Source organism: Malus domestica, chromosome 09 (genome assembly GCF_042453785.1).
Source record: "Malus domestica chromosome 09, GDT2T_hap1".
Taxonomy (NCBI): domain Eukaryota; kingdom Viridiplantae; phylum Streptophyta; class Magnoliopsida; order Rosales; family Rosaceae; genus Malus; species Malus domestica.
This window is the reverse complement of record NC_091669.1, coordinates 25,125,542-25,136,424: the sequence shown is the minus strand read 5'-3', so window position 1 is coordinate 25,136,424 and position 10,883 is coordinate 25,125,542. Positions and strand designations below refer to the sequence as shown.

Below are 10,883 nucleotides of genomic sequence, written 5' to 3'. Positions count from 1 at the left end.
ATGTAAATTTTGTTAGAAAATTTGTCATCTCAAATGTTGTAGATGTAGTTCATATGAGCATGAATTTTGGAGCTAAAATTTGGTGCCATGTTTTTTGGGGATTTTCGGCCAAATCCAAAGGGTGATTTTTTGGGTTCATGTTTGTCTTGTTAAAAGTGTTTTAAAGTGACTTTTGGAACCCCTAAGTACCCTAGGATGTTAACCCCATTTTGAGTAGTGAAAATTTGAGTTTTATTGCTTGAAAACATTCATGGAGCTCTTACGGGTTTTCATGGATGTTCTTCATTGTTCTTGATGTTCTTACCAAGAACAAAAAGGTTTGGTGTTTTGATTCAAAGTTTTGGTTAATTTCATATAGTCTTTGTTTTGTGTTGGTGGGTGTGACTTATCTATCAACAAAACATTTATTGAAATTTTTGAAAGGTGATAGAAATGGTGATGGGTGTGTAAGAAGTACTTCTCTTACACACACACCACTTGCATGGCTTTATTCACACCAACCTATTTCCACTTGCATGGCTTTATGACTTATGACACGCCCCGACCGTAGTCAAGGAATGCTGGCCGTCACGTGAACGTGACGTAGCCATGTGCGCTGTGCGGAAGCGTTAAATTATAAGGAAAATACGAATAAATTAAAACCAAATACGATATGTTCTAATTTGAGTTTAAGTGTGATTACATAACCAGAGCATAAAGTCTAAGTGCAGTCAAACATAAAATGTACGTATTTAACAACACTCGACGATGATCCTACATGAGTGGTGATTTGTCAGAACTTTCAGCTGGACACCTCGAGATTCACTGATGAACGTTATCTAAAACCTGGAGGGGCGCAAAACAAAGTTGAGTGGGTCAGCAAAACGAACTTATTCGAAACCTTCTTTTCTCTTTTGAATATACTAACCCCTCGCTGTAAAACAAGTATAAGTTTCCCAGTAATAAAGTATATATTCATATACATAATATATATCAAATCATGCTGAATAATATGAACGTATGCCATGCCAAAGTATCATAATAGAATGCTCAACATTTCTAAGTGAATATGATAGAATAACATAAAAGCCAATTCAACGCTCAACTATCAACATAATTCGTATTCTTTCATCATAATCAACTTATCATAATTAACTCAGCCCTCGGCTGCCTATATAGCTCATAATCATCTCATCATATCATGTATAAATCTGTATATCTTGTACACATTCAGTACCACCTCACGTGGTCTGCATCTCATCACTGTATATATCATAATATGCTCTAGTGCTACAATCACGTGAAGCTGTACGATAAATCGCGGGTCACCTACAAGTCGAACCCACATAAGTGGTCTATACGACAGGCTATACACCTACTTGGATCCAAGGCGAGCATGCGGTGTGGGAGGTGAACATACACGTGAAGGCTATGCCTCTCTCTAGGCGGGAGCACTTATATACGTGTGCAAGTAAATGAGCTTTCTATCACATCTCAATCATATAACTCAACATATCTCAACTATATCTCATGATCGTTATCAGGATAGTATCTCAAACGTATCACAATTATATCTCGAATCATGTCACAATTATATCTCAAACATATCTCAAATATATCTCAATAACATTTCATACATATCTCAATCACGTTTCATGCGTATTTCAATTGTATATTATACGTATATCAAATGCATATCGTACGTATTTCAAATGTATATTATATGTATTTTTATACGTATTTCAAATGTATATAAAATGTATCTAATACGTATGTCAATTGTATTTCAATAATATTCAAACGTATCTTAATCGTATTTCCATAGTATTTCATTCATTTTCAACATAATATGTCACATGTAACGTACCTGGGCCTCCTCCGCACCATGCAACAATATGTATAATTATGGTAATGCACATATCAAAATATAATGCATATTTGACAAGTTATTTAATTCGTATTTATATTTAATATACGTTTTCTAGGAAACACGTCAAGTATACTTATATATATACTGAAAAATAACTGCCCACTCACTGATAAGTAGCCGGTTCGTAACCCCCTCGCCTATTTTGGTTACGTTCTTCGTCCGTATAATTTTCACCTATACAAAAATAATTATAAAACATTATTTAATATGCACATACACAAACATACGTCAATAACTTCTCATACGTTGCTCAATTTGGGTATGTGAATATACCACGGTGACCTACTCGACGTCACGAATACGTACATAATTTTTAATTAATTTTTTATTGGCTCACGCGCCCCCACGCGCCGTGGGTGGCACTGACCTACGCGCGGCCCACACGCAGGGAATCCTGACGGAAACCTAACGGCGTCAGGAATATTCCGTTAAACATAACGGAATATTCTGTCTTCTTCTCCGGCGGTCCTCGCCGGACTCCGGTCGCCGGAAAAACTGGGAAATTTTCATTTCGCCTATTCTCACTCGTTTTTGGTCCATTTTCTTCGAATTTTATACCAATTTAAAGCCCTCAACCTATAAAATCACGTTGGACTAGTTTTAGGGTCTAATAACAACGAGATTTTACCTTCCAGAATTTCTCAAAATCGGCCAAACTCGAACTGGGTGATCCTGACGTCCAAAACTTCCCAACGTTACACTCCGAGCATCCTTGGGACCTTCTAAGACTCACTGTGATCTTTGTTTAGCCTAAAACATAGCCATAATAAAGTTTATGAACAGTACATAAACACGGGACCTTTGAAACTAGAGTTTTTCGAAACGAAACTCACCTGAATTTGGTATCCCCGTGTTCGTGAAGTTCTCAGGATCACGATGGTGGTCTTAGATCCAACGTTCGTGCAAGTTTGATTGAGTTTTTGTGTGTGTGTTGCTTACGGTTCGAGAGGGAGAGTTAGAGAGAGAGAGAGAGACTGTCGAGGGATAGAGAGAGAGAGAGTTTCAGGTTTGTGTGAGGGAATGACGATGAGTGAAGGTATTATTGAGGGAGGCAGTGGAGCACTTCACGAGTGGAGCACTTCACGGAAAGGGAATGGAAATGGAATCGGACGTGTGATCCATTCCTTAGCCTTTAATCATTCAACATATAAAATAGCCGTCCAAACCTTAAACAATTGTATAAGGATTTAGGGTATTTAACACACTGTATACATATGACACGTTAAAATCGGGACGGGTTGTCACAACCTACCCTCCTTATAGAAATTTCGTCCCCGAAATTTACATAATCAAATACAACACTAATCATCATAAAACAATCTCGGATACATTTCTCTCATTCGATCCTCCATTTCCCAAGTAGCCTCTTCCATCGAGTGATTCCTCCACAAGACTTTTACCAACTGCACTGTCTTATTTCTCAGAACTTTCTCTTTCCAATCCAAGATAGTCACTGGTTCTTCATCATAAGTCAAATCCAGGTTAATCTCCAAAGGTTAAATTGGAATCACATGCGATGGATCTGCAACATATTGACGAAGCATCGATACATGGAATACATTATGCACTTTAGACAGCTCTGAGGGCAATTCAAGCCTGTATGCAACTTCACCAACTCGCTCGGTGATCTGATAAGGTCCGATGTACCTAGGGCTCAGCTTACCCTTTTTCCCGAACCTTACTACTCCTTTCCACGGCGATAGCTTCAAGAATACCCAATCATTAACCTTATACACTCGATCAGTAGCATGTCTGTCTGTTAAGCTCTTCTGTCGATCCTGGGCCGCTTTCAAGTTAGACTTAATTACTTGAACATTCTGAGTAGTCTCCTCCACTAACTCAGGGCCCACCAAAACTCTTTCACCGACCTCTGACCAACACAAAGGAGTACGACACGCTTTTCCATATAAAGCTTCAAACGGTGCCATCCCGATGCTGGAATGGTAGCTGTTATTATAAGCAAACTCCATTAAATCCAACTTTGCATGCCAATCATCGTCAAATTGCATTACAGAAGTTCTCAACATATCTTCCAAAGTCTGTATGGTCCTCTCAGATTGACCATCTGTCTGGGGATGATACGCCGTACTGTATAGCAATCTCGTACCAAGAGCTTCCTGAAAAGCTGTCCAGAACTTAGAAGTGAATCTAGGATCTCGATCTGAAACAATATTCACTGGAACTCCATGGTACTTCACAATCTTAGTGATAAACAGCTCAGCCAATTTATTCAGAGAATACTTTTCTCTCACCGGAATAAAGTGCGCTGACTTAGTGAGTCGGTCAACAATCACCCAAATGCCATCATAGCCGTTCCGTGTACGAGGAAGCTTGTACACAAAATCCATAGTGATATTCTCCCATTTCCACTGTGGAACGGGAAGCGGTTGCATTAAACCAAACGGTTTCTTCCTTTCAGCTTTAACCTGCTGACAAATTGCACACCTACTGACATACTCTGCAATTTCTCTTTTCATACCGGGCCAATAATAAAATGGCCTAAAATGGCCTAATGGTATGATACATCTTAGTGCCTCCTGGATGCATTGCATATGCTGAAATATGCGCTTTATCAAGAATCTCTTTCTTCAATTCCGCATTATTTGGCACGTACATCCGCTTATCCTGCATAAGCATGCCGTCAGATTCCCGAACATTAAGATCCTTCTTCTTTCCTTGAGAAACTGCAAGGATTAAACTCTGAACTTCTTCGTCACTTCCTTGAGCTTCGAGTATGTGGTCCATCAAAATAGGCCTAACTTGGAAACTAGCAAGTAAGGCTTCTTCTCGTCCTACCACCATTTCCTCTTGATCTTCCAATCCCAATTCCACTCCAGTGGACCTCAAATCTGCAAGAAGAGGAACACGAGAAGCATACAAAGCATTAACTCGACCTTGGGACTTCCTACTCAAAGCATCAGCCACCACATTAGCACGACCAGGATGATACTCAATCGTGCAATCATAATCGCTAAGCAGCTCTAACCACCTTCGTTGCCTAAGATTAAGCTCCTTCTGGGTGAAAATGTACTGCAGACTCTTGTGATCCGTAAAGATCTTACACTTTTCACCATAAAGATAGTGTCTCCAAATCTTCAAGGCAATTATAATGGCTGCTAATTCCAAATCATGAGTAGGGTAATTCTTTTCATGAGTCTTTAACTGACGTGAAGCATAAGCAATCACATTCCCATGTTGCATCAAAACACATCCCAGGCCACTCAATGAAGCATCGCTGTAAATCTCGAAATTACCATCGTCATCAGGAAGTGCCAGAACAGGTGCATGAGTGAGAAAATGCTTAAGTTGCTGAAAACTCTGCTCACACTTACTATCCCACTCAAACTTGACTTCCTTTCTAGTCAACTTGGTAAGTGGTAAAGCGATAACTGAGAAATTCTTAACAAACCGTCGATAGTAACTTGCTAAGCAAAGGAAACTTCGTACCTCGGTGACTGTTCGCGGCTGTTCCCAATTCTCCACAGCTGCTATTTTCTGAGGGTCTACCAGAATACCCTGAGCTGATATGACATGTCCCAAGAATGCCACTTCATCTAACCAAAATTGGCACTTGCTAAACTTAGCATACAACCGTTGTTCTCTCAACTTTTCCAACACCAGAGTAAGATGTTGAACATGATCTGCTTCCGACTTGGAATACACCAGAATGTCGTCAATAAAGACAATGACGAATCTGTCCAAGTATTGCTGGAATACTTTATTCATCAAACCCATAAAAGCTGCTGGTGTATTCGTCAGTCCAAAGGGCATCACCAGGAACTCATAATGACCGTAACGGGTTCTAAAAGCAGTTTTGTAAACATCGTCACTCTTAATCTTCAACTGGTAGTAACCCGACCTTAAGTCGATCTTCGAGAATACACAGGCACCTCGAAGTTGATCAAATAGGTCGTCGATACGCGGCAATGGATAACGGTTTTTAATCGTTACCCGATTCAATTGCCGGTAATCGATGCATAACCTCAAGGTTCCGTCCTTCTTCTTTACAAACAAAACTGGAGCTCCCCAGGGTGAAGTACTAGGTTGAATGAAACCTTTATCCACCAATTCTTGTAATTGAATCTTCAATTCTCTTAACTCGGTAGGAGCCATACGATAAGGAGTTAAGGAAATAGGGTTTGTACCCGGAAGCAAGTCAATAGTGAACTCGACGTCTCTATCAGGCGGCAATCCAAGTAAATCTTCCGGAAATACGTCAGGGAAATGCCTGACTACTCCCACTTCTTCCAAATTACTAGGAGTGACATCATCTACTATCACATGCGCCAAGTACCCTTGACAACCTTTCGATAGTAATCTTTCAGCTCTCACGACTGAAATGACTTCATGCCTCAGTCCACTAGGCTCACCTACGAATGTAACTTTAGGTAATCCAGGACGATGGAAAGTCACTGTTTTCCAGTAACAATCAATTTGGGCACGATTGAAATGCAACCAATCCGTGCCTAATATTACATCGAAGTCCACAATATCTAACGGAACAAGATTAGCTGGCATGACTTCATTCTCAACTATCACTGGACAATCTGGATATACACAATCCACGTAACATCTTTCCCCTCTAGGCATAGCAAATTCTAACTCAAACCCTAGAGGTGTAGATCGAGGTTGAGTCGATTGAGCAAATATATGAGAAATTACTGAATGTGTAGCACCACAATCAATCAACACTTTAGCACGATAACCAAGAATATTTAACGTACCCATGATCAAGTCAGGATTATTCTGAGCATCCTGCAGAGAAATGTTGTGGATTCGTCCTTGTGCTTGTTGTCTTCCTCCTCGGCCTCTGTTGGCATGAACACCTCTGCCCTGTGAACCACGTCCTTGACCGGACTGAATGGGCTGCCTGAATGGTCCAGCACTGCTAGCAACCATATCTGACTGTTGTGGTTGTCTACCTGGCTGCCACTGCGATCCACCAGCTGAGAACTGCTGACCAAAGTTATTCTGCTGATAAGGCATATAACCTTCTGAAGATTGACCAAAACGATTCTGCTGGTAAGAGTCCTGAGGGTATTGATACTGCCCCAAAGGATAAGTAACTGAATCTCCTTGAAGGTGATAAGCGCTACCACGACCCGTCTGAGTGAAACCACTAGGTCCTGAAAACTGTTGAGTCGGAGCTGGCTGTGGCACAAAAGGTTGTAGAGCTCTCTGCTGGCTCTGAGGACAATACTTAGCTATATGTCCCATCTGACCACAATTAAAACACCCACTGTTTCCTTGACGACATCCTCCAAAATGTCGATTATTGCACTTTCGGCAAAGAGGAACGCCTGAACCTCCAGAACTACTAAAATCTCTCTGTCTCTGGAATCTAGGACCTCCAGAAAATTTACCTCCTTGCCGCTGATTTGAGAAGCTGAAACCTCCGCTAGAAGAACTCGAGCCCATACCACTTCTTTTGAAACTTTGTGCTTTCTTAGGTCCCTGAGAAAACTGGCCTTTACCCTTATCATTTTGCCTTTGATTCTTATCTCTTTCTTCTTCTTCACTGTCACTGGGTAAATTTTCTGAATCCTCAACGTTCAACAGAACCTCATAAAATTCATGATAAGTGGTACATTTTGCAATAGTAACCATAGAACGCCACTTCTTTTTAGTACCCCTCTTGAAACGTCTGAGCATCTCAACAGGATTAGCAGCAATATCAGAATCATATCGAGACAAATCGGTAAATTTCCGATAGTACTCATTAACAGACAGCTTCCTTTGCCTCAAACTGACGAATTCTTGCTTCTTTTGGTCAAGATATGCTGGAGGAACAAACCTTTTATAGAACGAATCCTTAAAATTCTTCCAGTCTGCTACTTCTTCAGGCAACCATCCACGAGATTCCTGTTCCCACCAAGATGCAGCTTCTTTACTTAAAAACCAAGCCGTAGTCTCAACCCACCTTTCAGCAGGAAGATTGCCTTGACTTTGCATAACCCGAAAAGTCTTCTCTACATGCTCAAGCCAACGCTCGGACCCTTCATGTCCTTCATCACCCCGAAAAGTAGGTAATTTCAGGTTATACACTGACTCTAGAGGAGTCTTCGGATGAGGGCGAAGTGAAGCTTGAATGGCATTGGCTATGGCTTCCCCTAATTGAGAGATATCGGGAAAACCAGACTCTGAAGAAGAACGTGGATCTCTACGAGGCGGCATAGTTCTGACAGAAGACACCAGAAAGAATTAGGGAAGTTCACAAAATATGCAGGACTGCAACCTATAGCTCTGATACCAAACTGACACGCCCCAACCGTAGTCAAGGAATGCTGGCCGTCACGTGAACGTGACGTAGCCATGTGCGCTGTGCGGAAGCGTTAAATTATAAGGAAAATACGAATAAATTAAAACCAAATACGATAGGTTCTAATTTGAGTTTAAGTGTGATTACATAACCAGAGCATAAAGTCTAAGTGCAGTCAAACATAAAATGTACGTATTTAACAACACTCGACGATGATCCTACATGAGTGGTGATTTGTCAGAACTTTCAGCTGGACACCTCGAGATTCACTGATGAACGTTATCTAAAACCTGGAGGGGCGCAAAACAAAGTTGAGTGGGTCAGCAAAACGAACTTATTCGAAACCTTCTTTTCTCTTTTGAATATACTAACCCCTCGCTGTAAAACAAGTATAAGTTTCCCAGTAATAAAGTATATATTCATATACATAATATATATCAAATCATGCTGAATAATATGAACGTATGCCATGCCAAAGTATCATAATAGAATGCTCAACATTTCTAAGTGAATATGATAGAATAACATAAAAGCCAATTCAACGCTCAGCTATCAACATAATTCGTATTCTTTCATCATAATCAACTTATCATAATTAACTCAGCCCTCGGCTGCCTATATAGCTCATAATCATCTCATCATATCATGTATAAATCTGTATATCTTGTACACATTCAGTACCACCTCACGTGGTCTGCATCTCATCACTGTATATATCATAATATGCTCTAGTGCTACAATCACGTGAAGCTGTGCGATAAATCGCGGGTCACCTACAAGTCAAACCCACATAAGTGGTCTATACGACAGGCTATACACCTACTTGGATCCAAGGCGAGCATGCGGTGTGGGAGGTGAACATACACGTGAAGGCTATGCCTCTCTCTAGGCGGGAGCACTTATATACGTGTGCAAGTAAATGAGCTTTCTATCACATCTCAATCATATAACTCAACATATCTCAACTATATCTCATGATCGTTATCAGGATAGTATCTCAAACGTATCACAATTATATCTCGAATCATGTCACAATTATATCTCAAACATATCTCAAATATATCTCAATAACATTTCATACATATCTCAATCATATTTCATACATATCTCAATCACGTTTCATGCGTATTTCAATTGTATATTATACGTATATCAAATGCATATCGTACGTATTTCAAATGTATATTATATGTATTTTTATACGTATTTCAAATGTATATAAAATGTATCTAATACGTATGTCAATTGTATTTCAATAATATTCAAACGTATCTTAATCGTATTTCCATAGTATTTCATTCATTTTCAACATAATATGTCACATGTAACGTACCTGGGCCTCCTCAGCACCATCCAACAATATGTATAATTATGGTAATGCACATATCAAAATATAATGCATATTTGACAAGTTATTTAATTCGTATTTATATTTAATATACGTTTTCTAGGAAACACGTCAAGTATACTTATATATATACTGAAAAATAACTGCCCACTCACTGATAAGTAGCCGGTTCGTAACCCCCTCGCCTATTTTGGTTACGTTCTTCGTCCGTATAATTTTCACCTATACAAAAATAATTATAAAACATTATTTAATATGCACATACACAAACATACGTCAATAACTTCTCATACGTTGCTCAATTTGGGTATGTGAATATACCACGGTGACCTACTCGACGTCACGAATACGTACATAATTTTTAATTAATTTTTTATTGGCTCACGCGCCCCCACGCGCCGTGGGTGGCACTGACCTACGCGCGGCCCACGCGCAGGGAATCCTGACGGAAACCTAACGGCGTCAGGAATATTCCGTTAAACATAACGGAATATTCTGTCTTCTTCTCCGGCGGTCCTCGCCGGACTCCGGTCGCCGGAAAAACTGGGAAATTTTCATTTCGCCTATTCTCACTCGTTTTTGGTCCATTTTCTTCAAATTTTATACCAATTTAAAGCCCTCAACCTATAAAATCACGTTGGACTAGTTTTAGGGTCTAATAACAACGAGATTTTACCTTCTCGAATTTCTCAAAATCGGCCAAACTCGAACTGGGTGATCCTGACGTCCAAAACTTCCCAACGTTACACTCCGAGCATCCTTGGGACCTTCTAAGACTCACCGTGATCTTTGTTTAGCCTAAAACATGGCCATAATAAAGTTTATGAACAGTACATAAACACGGGACCTTTGAAACTAGAGTTTTTCGAAACGAAACTCACCTGAATTTGGTATCCCCGTGTTCGTGAAGTTCTCAGGATCACGATGGTGGTCTTAGATCCAACGTTCGTGCAAGTTTGATTGAGTTTTTGTGTGTGTGTTGCTTACGGTTCGAGAGGGAGAGTTAGAGAGAGAGAGAAAGACTGTCGAGGGATAGAGAGAGAGAGAGTTTCAGGTTCGTGTGAGGGAATGACGATGAGTGAAGGTATTATTGAGGGAGGCAGTGGAGCACTTCACGAGTGGAGCACTTCACGAAAAGGGAATGGAAATGGAATCGGACGTGTGATCCATTCCTTAGCCTTTAATCATTCAACATATAAAATAGCCGTCCAAACCTTAAACAATTGTATAAGGATTTAGGGTATTTAACACACTGTATACATATGACACGTTAAAATCGGGACGGGTTGTCACAACTTAGTTGAAAAATTTTCAAAATTTTGATGGCTTCATTACTCTAAAAACTGGCCACTCCCTCAAAGGGAGTA

At 40.1% G+C, this 10,883-nt stretch overlaps 1 protein-coding gene and 1 long non-coding RNA gene across 3 annotated transcripts; both read right to left on the bottom strand.

The window, feature by feature from the left end:
* Window positions 1–633: 633 nt before the first annotated feature.
* Window positions 634–10,578, bottom strand: LOC139188185 (uncharacterized). 2 transcript variants are annotated; one of them, XM_070805373.1, is made up of 8 exons: window positions 10,398–10,578; window positions 10,193–10,314; window positions 9,838–10,079; window positions 9,672–9,738; window positions 8,391–8,458; window positions 6,634–8,087; window positions 2,017–2,083; window positions 634–825 (listed from the first exon to the last, which is right to left on the bottom strand). In XM_070805373.1, the coding sequence occupies exons 6-8, from the start codon at window positions 8,081–8,083 to the stop codon at window positions 819–821; spliced, it is 1,524 nt and encodes a 507-aa protein (XP_070661474.1). In that variant the 5' UTR covers window positions 8,084–8,087; window positions 8,391–8,458; window positions 9,672–9,738; window positions 9,838–10,079; window positions 10,193–10,314; window positions 10,398–10,578; the 3' UTR covers window positions 634–818. The 2 variants fall into 2 exon arrangements, with proteins under 2 accessions (XP_070661474.1, XP_070661475.1); XM_070805374.1 differs by lacking the exons at window positions 8,391–8,458; window positions 9,672–9,738; window positions 9,838–10,079; window positions 10,193–10,314; window positions 10,398–10,578 and having other exon boundaries at window positions 6,634–8,183.
* On the bottom strand, window positions 2,585–2,973 carry LOC139188186 (uncharacterized). The gene is made up of 2 exons (XR_011571452.1): window positions 2,743–2,973; window positions 2,585–2,659 (listed from the first exon to the last, which is right to left on the bottom strand). It is a non-coding gene; the product is annotated as an uncharacterized lncRNA (long non-coding RNA).
* Window positions 10,579–10,883: the final 305 nt, after the last annotated feature.

Excerpts from the sequence above, each read along its gene's own strand:
- LOC139188185 (XM_070805373.1), bottom strand. The coding sequence starts at position 8,083 with ATGCCGCCTCGTAGAGATCCACGTTCTTCTTCAGAGTCTGGTTTTCCC. Across the intron at positions 2,084-6,633 it reads TAATCCTGACTTGATCATGG|GTGAAAATTATACGGACGAA; the intron begins GTACGTTAAATA and ends ATTTTTGTATAG.